The sequence below is a fragment of the Rhinolophus sinicus genome, chromosome 11 (genome assembly GCF_057876585.1).
Source record: "Rhinolophus sinicus isolate RSI-liver-muscle chromosome 11, RSI-T2T, whole genome shotgun sequence".
Taxonomy (NCBI): Eukaryota; Metazoa; Chordata; class Mammalia; order Chiroptera; family Rhinolophidae; genus Rhinolophus; species Rhinolophus sinicus.
This window is the reverse complement of record NC_142511.1, coordinates 25856721-25874971: the sequence shown is the minus strand read 5'-3', so window position 1 is coordinate 25874971 and position 18251 is coordinate 25856721. Positions and strand designations below refer to the sequence as shown.

Here is an 18251-nt window from a genome sequence, read left to right as displayed (position 1 = left end):
CACCAACTTCCCTGCCTACGTGATCAGCAGAAGTCCTGGCGGATGCTGAGATAAGGCCAAGGAGGGGAAAACCACCAATGCCAGGAAGTTACACAGCCTGGTTCCCCTGGCAACCCAGCCACAGCCGCCAAATAGTTCAGGGTAGGGGGTAGGGACAACTCCTGTTCAAGGCCTCAGGCCAGGGCCCTCAATTTTCATGTTGGAGAAATTTCTCTCCAATCTCCTGGGACACTACCTAAGAATTATGGGGGTGGAGTCCATTTAATACGCAAATTCAAGGCACTATCCCCACACACTCTACCGCAAATTCTCAACCTACTAGGACTCACTGAATCTGCATTTCTAACCAGCAACCCGGTTGATTCCAATGCTGGCAGTCTGAGGACATCACTTAGAGAACAGATTAATTTTCAGGAAGTTGGGACTCCCTGGTTGAAGGTAGATACAGGACAGGGCCTAGGTCATCTCAACCACCCCGTGTTTGCTAGAATCTACAGCCAGCCCCTTCCCTAGTGGGGCTTGACTTTGGGTCTTTTCAACTTCCAGTGAGTGACCAGGAGTCCAGACACCTGGATTCTAGTACATGTATAACCTTCAAAACCATGACCTTTGATCCAGCTCCTTCTGGACCAGGTACTACGGTACTGAGAACCACGAGTCATATGAAGATACACAAGGTGTGCTCTCTACTCTCAAGAACCCTGGGACCTGGCACATACAGTCTCTAGGTTTCAGTTTCCTCCTTCTCTCCAAAGGGTATAAAAATACTGAAAACTTCCCAAAAGGTGACGAGGTTCCCTGGAATTACTTATGGAAATGCCTTGAAAGTGAAACTCTCAGATATCGTCTGGAAGGTGTGGTAGCTTTTACTGCTGGAGGTAAGAGCTGGGCTGTCAGAGGCTCCAGAAAGGTCAGGGAGCCTGGAGGCCAAACCATAAATTTCAGGATTCAGGAGCCGGGCCTCAGGGCCTCTCCATTAGTTCCTTCCTGAAGCTGCCAGACCTTCCTTGGAGAGGAGGCTACTACAGAGCTGAACTTCCTGCACCCCTTCCCAGGCTTGACCTCTCCCTTCCTCTCTGTGGCTCTGGTCTCCACCCACAGAAAAACCGCAGTTCGTACTGGCTGCAGGCCGAGTCCTTCCCCAGGGTCAGCCACCTCAAAGGGAAGCCCTGTGATGGAGCGAGCAATTAGCTTGTACTTGTTTTGTCATAAGTTTAAATCCCAGATCAGTCCTTAGCCAGGTTCTGCAAGTCAGTTTTGCTTTCCTAGCCTCAGTTCCCTCATCTGTAAAATGGGAGATAATATTTTGTGGTGGTCTCAAGCCCCTTCTCCTGGATTTCCCATCCCAGCAACAGACAACACCATTTGCTTAGTCACTGAAGCCAGAAGCCTGTCTTTCTGGATTCCTCTCCCCCTTCTTCATTCTCCAGTCAACCAGAGAGCACTAAACAATTTTGAAATCCGTTCTCTTCTTTCTACTTCCACTGGCCCTCCCTTAATCCAGGCCATTGTCACTTCAGTCTGGACTATGGCAGTAACCTCCTCTAGGCTGTCTGCCTCTATGGTCTTCCCCAACCCTGGGCCATTTGTTCTCTACCCTGTAGCCTAAGGAAACTTTCTAAATAGAGCACAATTGCTATCATTCTGTTCCCCTGCTTAAAATCCTTCAGTGGATCCCCATGCCCTTAATGAAATGTCCAAAATGATTCATTTGACTTCCTTGGATGATGTCGCCCTGACTCCCCTTTTCCATTGCATTGCTCAGCACCCTACCCCACACACCTCTAAACGCATCCCACATTCCAGTGCTGCACAGCCTTGCCTGCAGCCTGTGCATATGCCGCACACCTGCATGTAACACTGTTCTCAGCACCACGGTAAACACATGTTCATGGCCTCTCCTTTATGCTTCCTCAATTGAGACATCACATCTTCAAGAAATCTTCACTGACACCCTCCTGTGTTAAGTCCCCTCCTGTGGCTTCTCAGCACCTAGAATCCCCTATCATGTTGCATATCACATTATACCATAACTGGCTCTTTACTTCTCTAGCTCCTCCCAGGAGTGCAGAGACTATATTTCTCTTGTTGACTGTTATATCCCCTAGCACCCAGCAGATGTTTTGCCCTGAATAAGTGCTAAAGGAATATTTTTTTAAATAATGAAAGAAAAAATATAGTTAAAGCTCTTAGCACAATGACTAGCAGAAAAACGGTAATGAGTGCTGTCATCATCATCATCATCATCATCATCATCATCATCATCATCCTTCAGTCCCACACTAAGCCACATCCCTCTAAAGGAAACAGTTCAAAATTCAGGTTCTACCAGCAGTGGGTGAAATGGTGGGACAGCCCTGGTGTCTGAGATGTTTGTTCAAACCCTACCCCACTCCAGCGATGTTGATCTCTCCCTACCCAGTCCCTGGTCCTCACCCTGACTCAGGCCTCTTTGCCTACATCCACTTCAAGCAGGAAAGGAATAGCCCTCCCACCCCCACTGAAACATGACCTCTGACCACAGAGTCAATGACAACTCCTTTTTCTGGAGAAGCCCCCCTAATCTGCAGCCCCACTTACCTGGGCCTATCAGGGGACAGGATCATTGAGATAGTTGCCTCAGCTGGCCATGACATCACCACCAGGCTTCACTCCGGAAACGAATGACCCAGAACTGGGACATTGGCAAGTGATCCTCCGGAAGAGCCCCATTTACATTTCTCTGAAGATGCATATCACTGGCTTCCTGAGTTAGCATGGCTACTATCTGTGTTTCATCCCTACAGGACTATGCACTTTTTGGGCAGAGATCATGTATTAATAATCTTCATATCCCCTATAAGTTCTGACAGAGTTGAACCCCAATAATTGTTGAATGGACAACTACATAAATGAAGAAATAGGTATGTCTTAGCATTCCCAGGCAGAATTGCCAATTTTCCACATTAAGAAGACGGGATTTGTCCTGTTATTGAAGACCTTCCTCCTAACCCTTAAGAGATTCCAGAGGTTAATAACCTTCAGAGTCAAGAGGATCATTTTTGGTTGTCTATCCTAAATTTCTCTAGATGCAACTTTAGTGCATTTTCTTTTTGTCTATCTCCAATAGCCACTGGGATTCAAAAATTTCTTTGTGAGGAGACAATTACTAATTTACACTTTAGACTTCTCTTCAACAAATTTGATCCCATGCCTTTTATTGTTCCCTCCCTGGGGCCCTATTGTCCAGTCCTTTCCCTGTTCCACTGATCCTTGTGCTGCTTGCCGAGCTCTCAGACTGCCCTCGGCTGTAGAGGCATACAGATGCTTACTGGCCCACCTTTGCGCGCAGGACACACACCTCTCTGCACCCATAATCCCCAGTCCTCGGTAAACACATGTTCATAGGCAGCCTCCACACACAGTCATCTCCTCCACCTGCACCCCCTGAGCTCTAGTCCTGTGAATTCTCACACACCTGGATGCACACTCACACATAGGAATAGACCACACAGATTTGGTCTTTTTCCCCACAGGTGAGCCAAACTAAATGGAGTGTCTGAAGCCCTCCCTTTCTCCTCCTCCCCCTCCTTCATTCTCCCCTGCATCCCCCTCCAACTCTCCTTTCCATTGGCCACAAAGAGCCAAGCCTACTTTCTCACCACCTCCACATCAAGGCTGAAAGCAAGGAGTAAAAGTTGGCTCCTCTCTCTCCCTCTTGCCCTCCACTCACTTCCCCCCAAATCCTTAATGCACCTTCCATTTGCCCAGAGCAACACCTGTTCTCCATCCCCTTCCGAACCTCCACTTCTCTGGCGATAGGGAGCATTGGCTTCTTGGGTTTTTACCTTTCAGAAATGGACAATGGGGAAGCACTGAAAACTGACAGACAAAGCCAATGGCAGGTGGGCTACTGAGATCCTGGGCAGGTGACATGCCGCCCAGCTGGCCCAAGGGATTCAGGAATATGAGCGTAGTGTGGTACTCACCCATTCATTCATTCAACATATATTTATGCAGCACCTACAACATGTCAGGCACTACCCTACATCAACAACACCAACACAAGCATGCTCTTACAGAGTGTACATTCTATGGGTGGAGACAGAAAATAAACCAGTAAAATATATTGGGTGTCAGGTGATGACACAAGAAAGCAGGGAAGGAGGATGTGGTACATGCTGAGGGTGGAATGCACAATTTTAAATAGGGTGGCCAAAGAAGGCCTTACTTGGGAGGTGACCTTTGAGCAAAGATGGGAAGGAGATAAAGGAGCAAGCTATGGTAAGATCTGGAAGAATATTGTTCCAGCAGCAGGTACAGGCCTGCAGGTGTAGTGCTAGGAAACACCAGTGTAGAGAGCCTTGGAGAGTGAGGTGCCATGCAGAGGTGTTCTTCCTCCTGAAAAAGTGCCAGGATTGATGAGAGGCCAAATTAGGGATGGAACTGTGACCTCAGATGGGACAAAATACTAAAATGCAAACAGAAAACAAAAATTTGAGGTGTCAGTGCAGACCATTTCCAGAAGGAGGGAGCTGACCCTGCAGCAAGATAAAGAGGAGACACGGAGAGTCCTCACAAAGCTTGTTGGTGGCTGTGAGTCACAACCAGAAGGCAAGCAAGGCCCCATGGTTGAATCCCTCTCAAATCCAATCAACATTTTCTTTGAAGAGTGAGTTCTTTCAGAAAGTGAGGATGGGGCTACTTGAACCATCTCCAACCACATTCAATAGGGCAGTGGTGTGGCTGGGCATCACCTGTCGGCAGTATCCACACAAACCGTACCTTTCCCCCCACAATCCCATTTCTTTAGCATTTACTATGTGCTAGGGACTATGCAAAGTGCTTTCTGCATGTATCTCATGAAATCCTCATAGCAACCCCATGAGGAATAATTATCTTTAGTTTGTAGATGAAGAACACCCATCACTCCACCACCTTTTGTCTCCTTTTCCTCTGGCAGCTCCTCTTGCTGAGCCTTGAACAGCACAGGCTTAGCCAGGCTCACAAACAGGTTGACCTGGGCTCAAATCCCTGTCCCTCCACTTACTCCTTAGGTGACTTGGGGCAAGTTTCTTGCCCGGAGACCCAGTGTGCTCATCTTGGAACAAAATGGGGAAATATAGTAATATCCACCTCATGGACTATTGTGGGAATCTACTGGGAGAAGGCAGTGATTCTGTCTGGGCTCTGACACATGCTGTGTGTCTCAAAAAGTTGTGAGGTGTGTGGCCAGTAATTTGTAGCTGTAAATAGTTAAATCAGGGAAGGGTGCAAATGGTTTGCTTTTTTAGTATAAGTATTAATGAATTCAATGTTTTCTTTGCAATGACATCATTCTCAGAGGCAGTCCATAAAGCCTTCCTGAATGGGAGATAAAGGGGTGGAAGAAGGGCTAATCCCCTGGGAATTTGCACCCTATCTTACCTGAGGGAGTGCAGCCAGCAAGCAAATACCATCTCTCCCTGGTGTGGTGTCATATCAGGCTGAGGTTCTGGGCTGACATATTCTGTACAGCTCTGGCAGGGGCCTGGCACACAGTAGGTGTTTCTTGGCAGAGGGAGCCACAGTGGGGCAGGGGAGTAGTGGGATAAAGGATGGAAGCTCACTGGTTATCAAACCTGCAGAATCTGTCACACTTAGGCACAATGTTGGGGCTTTCCCCTCCTAAGGAAACAGGTGTCATGAAGCAGAAGGGGGAAGAGGGACAATGGCCGTCAGGCCCCTAGACTGGCTGATCGGGGTGGGACCTGATGTGAGAGGCTGGCCCAGGGTCACTCAAGTTTTCCCTAGGAAGACACAGGGTCTGATGGGGAGGTCATGGGGTAAAGGTGACCCCCAGGGGTTGGAAAATAAGGGTAGAACATTCATGCCTAGGTGAGGGCTAGGAGCATGAGACAACCTGACCCCAAAATGGATTATCTTGTCCAAGGCCCCCCATCTAGAAAGAAGGGAAGATTGCTGCTAGGCTCTTCCCAGCATGTAGCTCACAAGTTCATGGGATCAATCGACAAGGCTTCCTCCTTCCAGCCACCACCACCAACTTCCTGCGCATACCCCATCTTGCTAGTTCTTACTCACCACCGCAACCCCAAGCTTGACTGAGGGTCCTCCCCCATGAGAGACTTGCCAGGACTTGGGGCTGTGCCAACAGCCAGTCCCATCCTCCTCCAGGGGCTGAGAAGCTATTCTGGCTGGAGGAGGGGGAGAAGCTAGCAGGACTACCCAATTCCTTGGGTTGGTGAGTGCCCCATTCCTTGTGGACACTGTCCACGTATCCTGCATTATGGCTCCTAGTCCAAGGGGAGCTGTGAGGAGGGCCTATCCCTTTCTCAACTCCAACCTATCCTTACCTAAACCAAAAGCGAAAGATGGAGAAAGAAATCGAAGATTGGGGTGAGAACTGCAAATGTTCATTTCAAAGCCTTCTTCCCCTGAACCAGACACTGCACTTCCCCCGTACTCTTCCCTCCCCAACAGTGGGCTCGGTGGCCCCAGACACAGCCAGAGTCCATCCAAAAAAAGGAGATTCTTTATTTAAATCAGCAAACTCAGATTCTTCAAGCCCCAGCCCACAATGGGCAGCCCTCCCTCCCCTGTCCCCTCACCCCACCGCTTTGCCACAATGAGGGAAATGGAAAATGAGAAGCCAAGAGGGCCTCCACCAGGGCAGGATGCCTTCAATGTGTGGTGGGCCCAGTCCAGCTGTGGCAGGGGTGGCAGCAGCCACAGGCCCCTCCCTATAAATTAACTCCCTGTAACCACAGCTGTAGGCAAGGCATATTTGTGGAAGGAAGGCTGAAGACAGCATTGCCAATCCCCAGCCAAGGAATGGATTGAGGGCAGAGATCAAGGGAGAAAGGTATAGAGAAGAGGAAGAGGCCCTAAATTTTGCTCCCAGGAGAAAAGAAGGGGTCAGTTGGTCCAGTTTTTGTGGGTTTGCAGAAGGGAATGTATTAGTAAGCACAGGGGGAGAGGCCACCATCTGGCACCCCCAGAGGAGGTAGGCCAGGCCAGGACCCCACCCTGGCAGAGGGGAGCTTGAGAGCTCCAGAGGGCTCTCGGGGAATGTCACTGCTAAAATACATATATGGATGATAATATATACATTATCACCCATGGGAGGGTAGGGGAAGGGCTGAGGCACATCAGAGGATCTGACGTGGCATCCCATAGCCGGTCATGCCTGCCTGAGATGCCCCGCGGTTGGTGCCCATCTGTAACCCAATCACGTTCTTGCCCTCTTGCAGCTGGTTGTCCGAAAAGTTCCGAGGGTTCTCCCTGGACTTCCTGGGTAGAGAGGGAGCATCGGTTAGGAGGAGGTTGAGGTTGAGGCTGCCCCAGTAATGTCTTCGCTGGTCAGAGTACAGGCTTTGCTGGCGCCAGTTCTGTCCTTGAGAGACCTGAGCTCTCTGAAGTCACCTCCTTATCTTTCAAAAGGGACATTCCCATGGTGGAGGATTAAGTGAGATGAGAAAAGTGACAGTGCTTTGTAAAGAGACAGCTACTACAGTGGATCAATTGTTTCCTAAGGACAGGAATGGGGCTTGGGCAGCCCCAGCAGTACTCACTTAGGAAACCAGTTGGGATCCCCAGAGAAAAGCCCATCGTCCCGGGCTACTGCCAGCCCACCCAGGTTCATCAGTGTCCGCTGCACACAGGCCATGTTCTTTCCTGGGAAGAAGGGGATGTATTGGCCTCAGCAGAGCTGGGGTCCTACACACCTTGGTTCTACCTCTATCATTAAGTCAGCAGGCCCAGCTTCCAAATTCTTTTACCATTTGTCCGCATATCTTTCTCCATCCCGGCCCCCAACATGGCCAACTCCTCCATTACACAGACACAGACACACACCCCTTTTTGTCCTTAGGGTGAGAGAAACCTGCCCCTTCTCCCTGGTCAAAATGGTCTGACCCAGTCTCTGGTCTTCTGGATGACAGAACCCTGGCCCACCTTCCCAGAGGTCCACAGTCTGGAAGATGTCAGTGGTGTTGATGCCGTAGCGCTCAGCTGCTTGTAGGAACTGAGAAATCTGTTCCATCTGCTTGAAGGCCATGGTGGAGGCCTGGATCTTCTTCACTGGGCCCTGCCCCTCAGGGTACAGTCCGTTAATGAGCTCACATAGCACCTGGGTGAGGACAGCAGGTAGGCAGAGGTGGGGTCATGCCTATACAGACCGGAATGTGCCCCTCTCAGAGCCAGAGACAGTGAACCATTGAGGTTCCTCTCCTACCTGAACACACCTCGAGTAAGCCTCAGGCTCTTACTGCCCAACCCCTGCTTCTGAGCTCAGAGTGAAACCTGATAATCTAAAATCACTGACTAGATTATAACCTCTGACAGTTCTTTCTTTAGAGCATTCCGTGTATCATTTAAGGCATTCCACGGCAGGGAGGCCTATTCATCCCCAATCCCAGCCCCAAATCACTTGATGGGAGGGAGGAAAGCATGGGTCCTCTCTCTAGGCTCCGGAAGAAGTTGGGACGGGCATGCCCTCAGTTCTTCAGGTGAAATAATCCTCAGAACTCCCCCCGCCCACGACCCAGCCTTGTTCTCCTGACACTTTCAGTTGGAGGGGCCCAGCTCTCACCGTGCCATCCTTGAGCCAGTTCTGGAAGTTCTCACGCCCCGGCTGGGGCCGGCCCACATCCCTGCGGCACTGGGCAGTGATCCACTGGATCAGGATTTGCTCTAGGTCCGCATCGTACTGTTTCTCAATCTTCTGCTGCACCTCCCGGCTCAGGCCATAGGCAGGTCCCCTGTTGGCCATTCTAATGGGTGGTGGCGGCTGTGGGGAACTGAGAAAGGGACACACCCAGACCTGTGGGTGGGGGCGTTCTGCCTACAAGGATACACACCATATCCCCAGGGTAGGACCCAGAGGTGAGAACAGCTGCCAAATGAGGGAAATCTCACTTTGACCCTTGGACATGGGCTAGAATAGCACTGTTCAGAACTGTCTATGCAGGTCATCTCTGGGTTCCCCCACCTGTGACAGGCAGTCTGTTTATTATTCAGGATTCCCACTAGATTTCATTTGACTGGTTCCAATACTAGAATGCAGTATTAAACCCACTGGAATATGGGGTACATGTGGCCGAGATTGGGGGTTCAGCCAGGCCCTCCTTTGGGGTGGTCAGCTTTAGCAAAGGCAAATTGGTCATTCTAACCATAACCTTGCTTTTTTTCAGCCTTGGTAAGGAAAATGATTTGGGAAAGGAGGAAGAACATGAAGAGGCTTGGGAAGCCTATGCCAGGAGCTAGAAAACTGGCTGGATCAACTCTCAAACAGCCACTGGGTTTTAACTGAGCACCCACTATTTATGCTGGGGACTGTAGAAGAGACAGAGTCCTTTATCCTAAAGTTGCCCTATAGTGCCATCAGAGACAAAGTGAGCATATATGAAAGGGTCAGCATTGTACATGACAAATACTAAACTGCTCAGACCATATGGTGTAGGCATTCAGAGAAGAGTATGGGCAGAAGTAGCTTGGAGGGCTTCCTGGAAGAGGTAGGTCTGAGTAGGTAACTCAGATTTCAGCAGTAGAAGGAACCTCCCATGACAAACCAGGAAATAAAAACAATTCTATTTTCCTTTCTGGAAGGTGTGATAGGCAGAATAATGGTTCCCCCAAAGGTGTCTATGTCCTAATTGCCAGAAACTGTACCTTACATGGCAAAAGGTTATTTCCAGATGTGATTATGAATCTTGAGATAGGGAGAGTACACTGGATCACCCAGGTGGGCTCAGTGTACTCAAACAAGGGTCCTCATAAGCAAAAGAGGGAGGCAGGCGAGTCAGAGAGGGAAAGTGAAAAGGAAACAGAGGTCAGAGTAATACAGGGCCATAAGCAAAGCAATGCAGGCGGCCTCGAGAACCTTGTAAAAGCAAGAAAATTGATTCTTCCCTAAACTCCCCAAGAGGAATGCAGCCCTGTCCATGCCTTGTTTTCAGCCAGTAAAACCTTTGTTGGCGTCTCTTGAACTGTAAGATATTAAATGTATGTTGCTTTAAGTCACTAAATTTGTAGTAATTTTTTACAGCAGGAATAGAGAATGAATACAGGAGTCCTGGGTGGTATTTTTAAAGGAAACTTGGAAAAAGATGGAGGGATAGGGAAATATGCAGGAAGGTTTCTTTAACTTAGTTTGAAGACCTCAGGAAGAACTGGGTGGTTTCCTGATAGCTGGCCTGAGTTGGCAGCACCTCAGTGGCCAGTGTTTCCCCCTCACCACCTCACTGCCTAGGTCCCACACCCAGGGGCCTGTCAAGTAAGCCCCCAAATGCTCCCAATGCCGAGGGGGAGCCAGGACCCCATGCCCCCCCTGGATGGGCAACTTTCTACTCTGAAATAGAGCTAGCCATCTCCTTGCTTATAAAAGAGGGTCCCCCAGGACAGGCACCTATACTCAAGGAAAGGAAAGAGAGCCACTCCTCCTGACATTTGGCTCCAGGCCAAGTAAATGATGTCACTCTGGCTCTTTTTCCATGTATCCCAGGTTAAACAATCAAGCCACCTCCTCAATGGGCCTTGGCCATTGTGTACAAGCAGCCAGGCCACAGGGGCAGCAGCTGCCCCCAACTGTTTCACATCTCTCACCCTCAGTGGTCCTTAGTTTAGCCCTTCCTCTACCCTCCAACATGGCTGCTCCTTTAGACTCCAGCTTATCCAGCTGCACATTTCTGACAGAGAGACTCTCCATAAATTAGTTATTTTTAAACCTCATTAAGGGCAACCTACCCACCCCAGACCTCCTCTAGCCTGGAATTGGGGCCAGAAAAACGTCAGTCTGGGCCTTGACCCATACCACCAGCCACACATACTCAGCTGGGAGAGGGCAGGCAGTTGAGAGGCTGAGACCTGTGGAGAGAGCGAGACAAGATTCCCCCCAGGGCAGCCCCAAATGCTCAGTCACCACTCAGACTATAACCTATGACCCTGCCACAGAGGCATGGCTGGAGGCTTGGGAGGAAGGGGAGTGGGCTAGGGACTGCTGCCTGTTCTCAGTAAGGCCCCATTTTCCAGCCCTATGTCCAGACCTCTCTCCTTGGAGCAGCTTCACTATGGTGACCTGGGCCTCAAGGCTGTGTCTCCATAGAGCCAAGTGGCCTGAGGACAAGGGATCACAGTGGCCCAGAGAAAGAAAAGGCAGGAGAATGATTAATCCAGACATCAGAGCTACGAGGGAAGAGGAAGTCCCAAGCCTAGCCTTCCAGTGCCTCCCTCTTTGGCAGGAGAGACGCAGCCTCCCAGATCAACCTCTGGACTCTGGGTGGATGCTGAGGGCCCCTTTCCTACTTTGGAACCTGGACACAGCTGGCAGTGTCACAACCTCCAGCTGCAGTGTTCAGGCTCCACTCTGGGGCCATTTCCCTAGAGCCCTGAGGTGCCAGAGCCATAGGGCAGAGCTCTGGGAAGGGGCAGAACTCCAAAAAGGGGAGGGCCCAACCAGCCACAGCCTGTGGCAGCCTGTTCTCCCCATCCCCAGGGGCAGGCGAGGGCTGATGGGCTGCAGCTGCTGGAGCAGGAGTGGCCTACCCTAGTGGCACCCACAGGACCTACTCCTGCCCTCCCTCAAAGGATGGGAAGACAGCCAGTTGCCTGCTGGGGTGGGGAGAAGCTGTGTGGGAGATGCTCAGAACGGAGGATCCAAAGGGAAGACAACAGCTGAACAACTTGGTGGGTTAGCTGTGAGTAACCTAAAGTAGAGAGCTGCCTACAGCTGTGGGAACAGCCACGCACCCCCACCCACAAAGGTACAACAGTTGGGAAACCGGGAGGGGCCACAAAAGGCTCCACCCAGACCCTGGGCTGGAAGCTTACCTCAGCCCGCAGACCAATGCCAAGGAAAAGGCAGATGCGGGCTGGGCTGGGCAGGGCTGGGCTAGGGGTGGGAGGATTTGAGGGTTTCCTGGCTGGGGGTTTAATTGGGAAGACAAAGGGACTCTCCATTCATTGTGCACATAAAACAGGGGTACTTTCCAATTCAGAATTGGGACTAAGACTATTCTAAAAGGGCAAAATGGGAGTACCTGTCCCCAACACGAAGTGCCACATGGAACAGGCACAAGCAGGGATGGTGGGAGACCTATGATTGGGGCAGCCCCCTCACCATCAAGAGTCAATGAGGAGAGAAAGCTGAAGCTACACAAACAGGAAGACACAAGGCCTGCAGGAGGAGGGGTGAAGTGGGGGACGTTGCCATGGCTTCTGTGTACCAAACACAGGCAAGGGGCAGGGAGAGGGCACCAGACAGAAACATACATTCAACAGAGGAGGGGTGAGAAGCTCCAAGCACTGGTGCTGAGGTGGGTCCTTGAAAGAGAAAGGGGCCACTTCACAGCAGTTCTCAGGGATAGCAGGGTGCAAGGCGATCCTTAAGGAGGCAGCTATGTTGCTTACTGACATTTGGAGATGGGAAGTTCCAAGTTTGGGGGCAGAGAAGTAGACTCAAGGCAATAGTTCAGCAAAAGAAATACCCTGAGAACAGAAGGTATAGGTATTCTCGGCTAGTGTCCCATACCTGAAAATCCTGTTAGGAGAAGGGGAGTTAGGGAAGGGGAGTTAGGGTCACACCCAGCTGGCAAAGAAAGAATTAGAGGCCAATACCCAGGGGGCAGAATAGGCACCGGGGCAGGGGAATGAGAAAGGGTTGCAGTTGGTTCTGACTACTTGTTGTTGGTTCTGCAATGGTAGGGCCCAGCTGGCCCCACCCTACCTTGGCCTCCCCTGCTGTTTTGTCATCCCAGTGGACTAGGAGAAAACGGGTGGGGGTTTGGAGCTGGGGAGCTGTCCCTCTATCTCGTGTTCTGGGACAGAGAAGGGGAGGGACTTTTCAGGTCCCCTCCTACACTGGACTTCCATAGCAGTCCATCCTTACTTCCACCCGTTGCCTTCTTTCTGCTCATGGTTACCCCCAAGAACTTCCCTGGTGTGGCTCCAGGAGGCCTGCAGGGCGGGAAGGCGGCAGGCCACTTCCGGTCCTGCAGGTCCGGCCCCTTGGCCACACCCTGGCCGTTATTGCGGCATGAGTCACACCGCTGGCCTGCTGGGGTGACGCAGTGGTCTGGCCAGCCCACCGGACAGCCTGTGGCCGCCATCCACTTTCCCAGCAGCGGGGGGCACGGGGTGGGTACCTTGACTCGCGTAGGGGCAGGAGGGCCTGGAAAGCAGCCATCCCTCCCACCACCACCTCACAAGGAGGGCACAAGGGCGCGGTTAGGGATGCAGCCCCCAGATGCCTGCACTCCGGGGACTCCACTGAAGCAGACTGTGGCGTCAACTCCCCGCCCGAACTGGGCGAGGCGAGGCTACCGTGGGACCTGAGTACCCGAGTCCCAGCCCGTGACCCCGAGTCCTCAGGAAACGAGCTGGCAGGAGCAGTAATAGAAAGGACGGCCTCGGGGCGCAGGGGGCAGGCTGCGCCCGCACGTGCTCCTGGAACCAGGAAGTGCAGGGTCGCGCCGAGCTGGCCCAGGGCGGCTTCGGTACCCCGGACATGCTGTGCCTTCGGGCCAACCAGCCAATCCCCAACGCCCTCCCTCCGTACCCTGGCAAGGACTCGGGGTTGGAGCCGGCGGGTGGGGCGCAATCCCTGAGTCCCTGCTTCTAGGGGGACGCTCCATCTGTGCGCTCGCCATATGGCCTGACCTCATCGCCCAGCAATGCAGGTCAGGGCCTGGGACAGGACCTGATAGAGCGGGACGGAACGGTCATCGGACCCTTGCTCCCAGCCCTTGGACCCAAGTTCAGTGGAGCACGTCGCCAGCCGGCCTTCTTGCTTTCAACAGACACCCCCACCCCCTTCCACACACACCCACTCCCTCCTGCTCACCGTCAGGCGGAGAGCGCGTACTCAAGGCGGGGTTGCAGGGCGAGTGGTGCGCTCCGGTCCCGCGCGGGGGTTTTCAGCGGCTCCTGCCTGGGACCAGGCGGGCCGGGGGCGGGGCGAGAGCCGGAAGGGTTTAAAGGCGCCGTAGCGCAAGCCGAGAAACATTTAGAAGAGAGGGGCAGTTGGACGAGATCCTGGGTTAAAGGATCTGGGGAGTCCGGGCCTCCCTGGATAGTGGCAGTGGTCTCCAACTTCTACTCCACCCTGGAGCCCAGAGATCTGTGCTCCAGTGGGAAGTTTTCTGCTCAGGTTAGCTCAAGATTGTGGGCGTGTTTATATAGGAAGAAGCCTCTTGGTTTAAAAGGGTGGTTAGATAAACGGAGGCACAGGAAAACACTCCTCACCAACTGCCTAGGGTGTGACAGGACTGAGGCTTACAGGCAGGGACAGCACCAGCACCTACTTCAAGCCTAGGCAGGAAAACGTCAGGGGTGTGATCAGTGCGGGGACCCAGGGTTCAGACCTGACTGCTCTCCCCTTCATCTCCTATGATTTGGCATCTCTCCTTAATCCTGGAGGGCTCAGAAGAGGAGGCCCCAGTTGAGGAGGCTGGCAATTCTTCTGTCTCTGAGGGTGGAAGAGAGCATAATCTGAGAATTGAAGGAGTACTCCCCACTTTTCAAGTTTCACCTGAGCTGTCCCCGTGGGGTGGAGTCCCTGCTTACACACACCAGTGGAGTCCTTTATGTATGGTGGAAGCGTTTCACCTAGTTTTTATCAACAACCAGTGTCCTCCCACCTTTCCATTCTTTTCCCCAATCCTACCCAGTCCTACATTCCAGTGCTTCCAAGTGATTCCCTAGGCCAACGTTTGCACTCTTGTGCTGTCCTGCAGGGTGGCCTGCGGGGCCTCTGGTCCCGCTCCCCACATAAGAACGCAGGATATGGCTAGGCCAAACAGGAACACCCACGAAGCCATAGGTAGGGGAGTCATACCACTATAGTCTCACTGGAGGCTGGATTCACACGACGTGCGACCTGCTGTCCACTTTCTGCCAACCGACCGACTCTCTCCTCTCCCTAACGCAGCCGCAGCAGATATATTAGTGGCCAATGGCTCAAGGGCCACAGCTGAGGGCCATCTACTACCCGAGCCAGCACCCCTCCACGTGAGGCCAAGAGCCTGGAAACTGCTCTCTGGGGCTCTGCCCCCACACTCCACCCCTACAGGGTCTCGCCTCACAATCTACGCGACAAGCAGGTTCCTTGAGGGTCCCTGTGCCATATTAGCCTATCGGCACCTATGGACGAAAAGAAACAGTAGTCTTAGGAACCAACAATGGCAAATCCCTTCCATCTGGGAGGATACACACTAGCTTTTTGCCCTGGAAAGGACTGTCACTGTCACGGACACCTTTCCCGGTTTGTGGTACGATACCTTTATGGCAGTGCTTGGGGTCCCTTGCATAGTTTCAATATGTAACAGAATAGGGGACCCCATAATAGGCCATAGCAAGAGCACATAGGTTCCCTGCAAAATCATCCCAGTATCGGGACCTCCGTATACTACAGTCACTTGCGGTGGCCACTTAGCCACCACCCCTGGCGTCACTTGCAAATCATGGGTCAAACCGGCCCCCCATGGGGCTATCAGGCCCAACCATCAACAGTGGGGGCTTTTGACCTGCCAGGGCCAAGTCCATTGCTGCCGTTCCCCTGCTTTCAAGCATGTGGGTGCTGGCAGCAAAATGTTCCCATTTCTGCCGTAGCCTGGCTTTAACAGAGTCTCACTGGTGGTAACTTATAATTGAATGGGAGCGGCCGTTCGATGTAGCAGAGCTTCTACTGGTGCGGGCCCTCCCTTCCGTGGTCTGTCATTCAGGACTCTCAGGACGTCCCGCAGACGCGAGGCCCAGTCACTCATCATGGGAGGGTGTTTTGACACACGGAGGCCTTGCTTCAAAAGGCCATTATAGCATTCAATCATGCCAGCTGCTTGTGGATTATACAGAGCATGAAACAACTGTTGCACGTCCATCCTGGCAGCCCAGCTCTGCACTTCTTGCCCTGTAAAATGGGCACCCCTGTCACTTTCAATGACTTTGGGGCAGCCATAGAGGGGAAACAGCCGTGTAAGAGCGACCACTGTATGCCGCTGATCCGCAGCCAGGACACGGCCAAGCAAACATCAACCCTGTAGCAGTGTCCACTGCTGTAAATGCATATATCGCATTGCGGGCCTTAGGCAGGGGTCCAATGTAATCCACTCACCAGCAAGTGAGGGGCACCCTCCCTCACGTAATCTGCTGTGTCTCCCAGGGGCGACTCCGCCTTTAGGGGCTGTCCTGGACACACACGGCACAGTCATAGCAGGCATCTGCTATCTTCTACCATTTCAAAGGCAGACCCCAGCGTCTGCTCACCTGCCACATGGTTCGGCTTCCAGCGTGCTGCAATTTCCTATACAGCCAATGGGCCACATCAGTGGCAGGAGCCCGTTCTAACCATCGGACCCGTGCTAGGGCGTCTGCTTCAACATTACCTGGGGACACTAAGGGGGAATGACCTGTGACATGCATTGGGGTCACCCCCGTTCTCTGCCCTAGGTCCCAGAGGTCCTGCCACATGGCTTGACCCCACAGTGGACAGTGTCCTACCAACCAGTTTTGATGTTTCCACGTAGCAAGCCACAACATTAGGCCCCGGACCACTGCCCAGCTGTCAGTACAAATAACTAGGGGCCCGGGCTTGTGGCTGATTACCATCCACACAGCCCATAGCTCAGCCCACTGGCGACTCTGGCCCATCCCGGTATCAAACCAAATGGTGTCTGTTTTGGGCTGCACACCAATAGCCGTCCAAACAGCTACAGCCCCTCAGCTAGAACCATCAGTAAACCAGGCATCCTCAGGTACTGGGGACTGTCCTTCTTTGTAGGGCGAGGGCTCCAAGTCCTCCCCTCTAGGCAGAGCGCTTGACTCACCCTGGGCTACAAGCTCCACAGGCCCCAGGACCTGTTGTAGCTCTGTGCTCAAGGGCTTGAACTAAGGGTGCTATGTTGCTCCAAGTAGGCACCCCACTTGGCCAGGGTGGTGGTCTGTGCCACCCCCGTTTTGGGTCCCTGGGTCCATGTACGGACCCACCCCTGGACAGGATAGGTTGTTCAAACCAACACCCGTGCAGTTCCTGTGATGGCTTCTGTGGCCACTAGGGCTGCATACACAGCGGCCAGCTCTTTCTCTATTAGAGAGTAGCGGACCTCCGCTTCTTTCCATAATTGGGACCAAAATCCCACTGGCAACCGGAGACGCTCCTGCCGTTGCCAGAGACCCATCGGTACCCCTCTTGGGTTACGTGAACATCAAGTTCAAAAGGGTGGCTGGGGTCTACTACTTGCAGAGCCTGTGCCTGCTGCACTGCCCGTTTTGTGACAACAAAGGCTTGCTCTATAGCCTCTGTCCAATCCCATGAGGCCTCCTTTTTTTATCATATTGTACAAGGGCCTTGCCCTTTGTGCCAAATGGGGTACAAACGCCTGCCAATATCCTAGCAGACCCAAATACGTCTGCAGTTGAGAGACCTTGGTCGGCCGGGGAAAGGCTTGTATCTTATCAATAATCACCTCAGATATTATTGCTAACACACACCACCCAAAAACTTGATGGATAACCCAGGGCCTTGGACCTTTTCCTCATTCACCGCCCAGCCACGTGACTTCAGGTGGCAGAGAAGAGAGGGAGCTTCTTGCTCTAAATCAGAAAGAGAATTTGATGTTAATAGAATATAATCGACATAATGAAACAAGGCCAGAGAGAATGGGTGATCCCACTGTGCCAAATCCTGGGCCACAAGCCTGTGGCAGATAGTGGGGCTGTGCAAGTATCCTTGCGGAAGGACATGAAAAGTCCACTGACGCCCATCCCACGTAAAAGCAAACTGCTCTTGACACTCGGGTGCAATGTCAATGGAGAAAAAAGCATTGGCCAAGCCCACTACATAGTGATATGTTCCCAGGCGGACAGTCAGACGATCCATCAAATCATGTATTGAAGGTGCTGCTGCGTGCAAAGGTGGCGTCACCTTATTTAACTCCCTATAGTCCACAGTCATTCGCCAGATCCCATCTGGCTTCTTGACAGGCCATACTGGAGAGGTAAAGGGACTGTGCATTGGCCTCACAATATGTGCCTTCTCCAATTCCAATATTGTACGACCAATCTCCTCCTGCCCTCCTGGCAGGCGGTACTGTCGCACTGTAACCAACCGCCAGAGCTGTGGCAACACTTGAGGAGGGTGGTGAGCATGCCCGCGTGTCACCGCTTTCACCACCTGGATCCAGAGACGGAACTCTCCTACCAATGTCTGTAAACTGAGGCCATGTAGCACGTCCACCCCTAGGATATACTCCGGAACGGGGGTGACATACACCTTGTAGGTA

The 18251-nt window shown here is 52.3% G+C and overlaps 1 protein-coding gene across 1 annotated transcript; it reads right to left on the bottom strand.

The window, feature by feature from the left end:
• Positions 1-6493: 6493 nt before the first annotated feature.
• On the bottom strand, positions 6494-13955 carry TAGLN2 (transgelin 2). Its single transcript, XM_019716449.3, has 5 exons — positions 13817-13955; positions 8570-8777; positions 7933-8107; positions 7551-7653; positions 6494-7269 (listed from the first exon to the last, which is right to left on the bottom strand). Exons 2-5 carry the CDS (start codon positions 8747-8749, stop codon positions 7128-7130), a joined length of 600 nt encoding a protein of 199 aa, XP_019572008.1. The 5' UTR covers positions 8750-8777; positions 13817-13955; the 3' UTR covers positions 6494-7127.
• Positions 13956-18251: the final 4296 nt, after the last annotated feature.

Coding starts and splice junctions, on each gene's coding strand:
- TAGLN2 (XM_019716449.3), bottom strand. CDS start 8,749: ATGGCCAACAGGGGACCTGCCTATGGCCTGAGCCGGGAGGTGCAGCAG. Junction 8,108..8,569: donor ACTGGCTCAAGGATGGCACG/GTGAGAGCTGGG, acceptor GTCCTCACCCAG/GTGCTATGTGAGCTCATTAA. Junction 7,270..7,550: donor GATCCCAACTGGTTTCCTAA/GTGAGTACTGCT, acceptor CTCTCTACCCAG/GAAGTCCAGGGAGAACCCTC.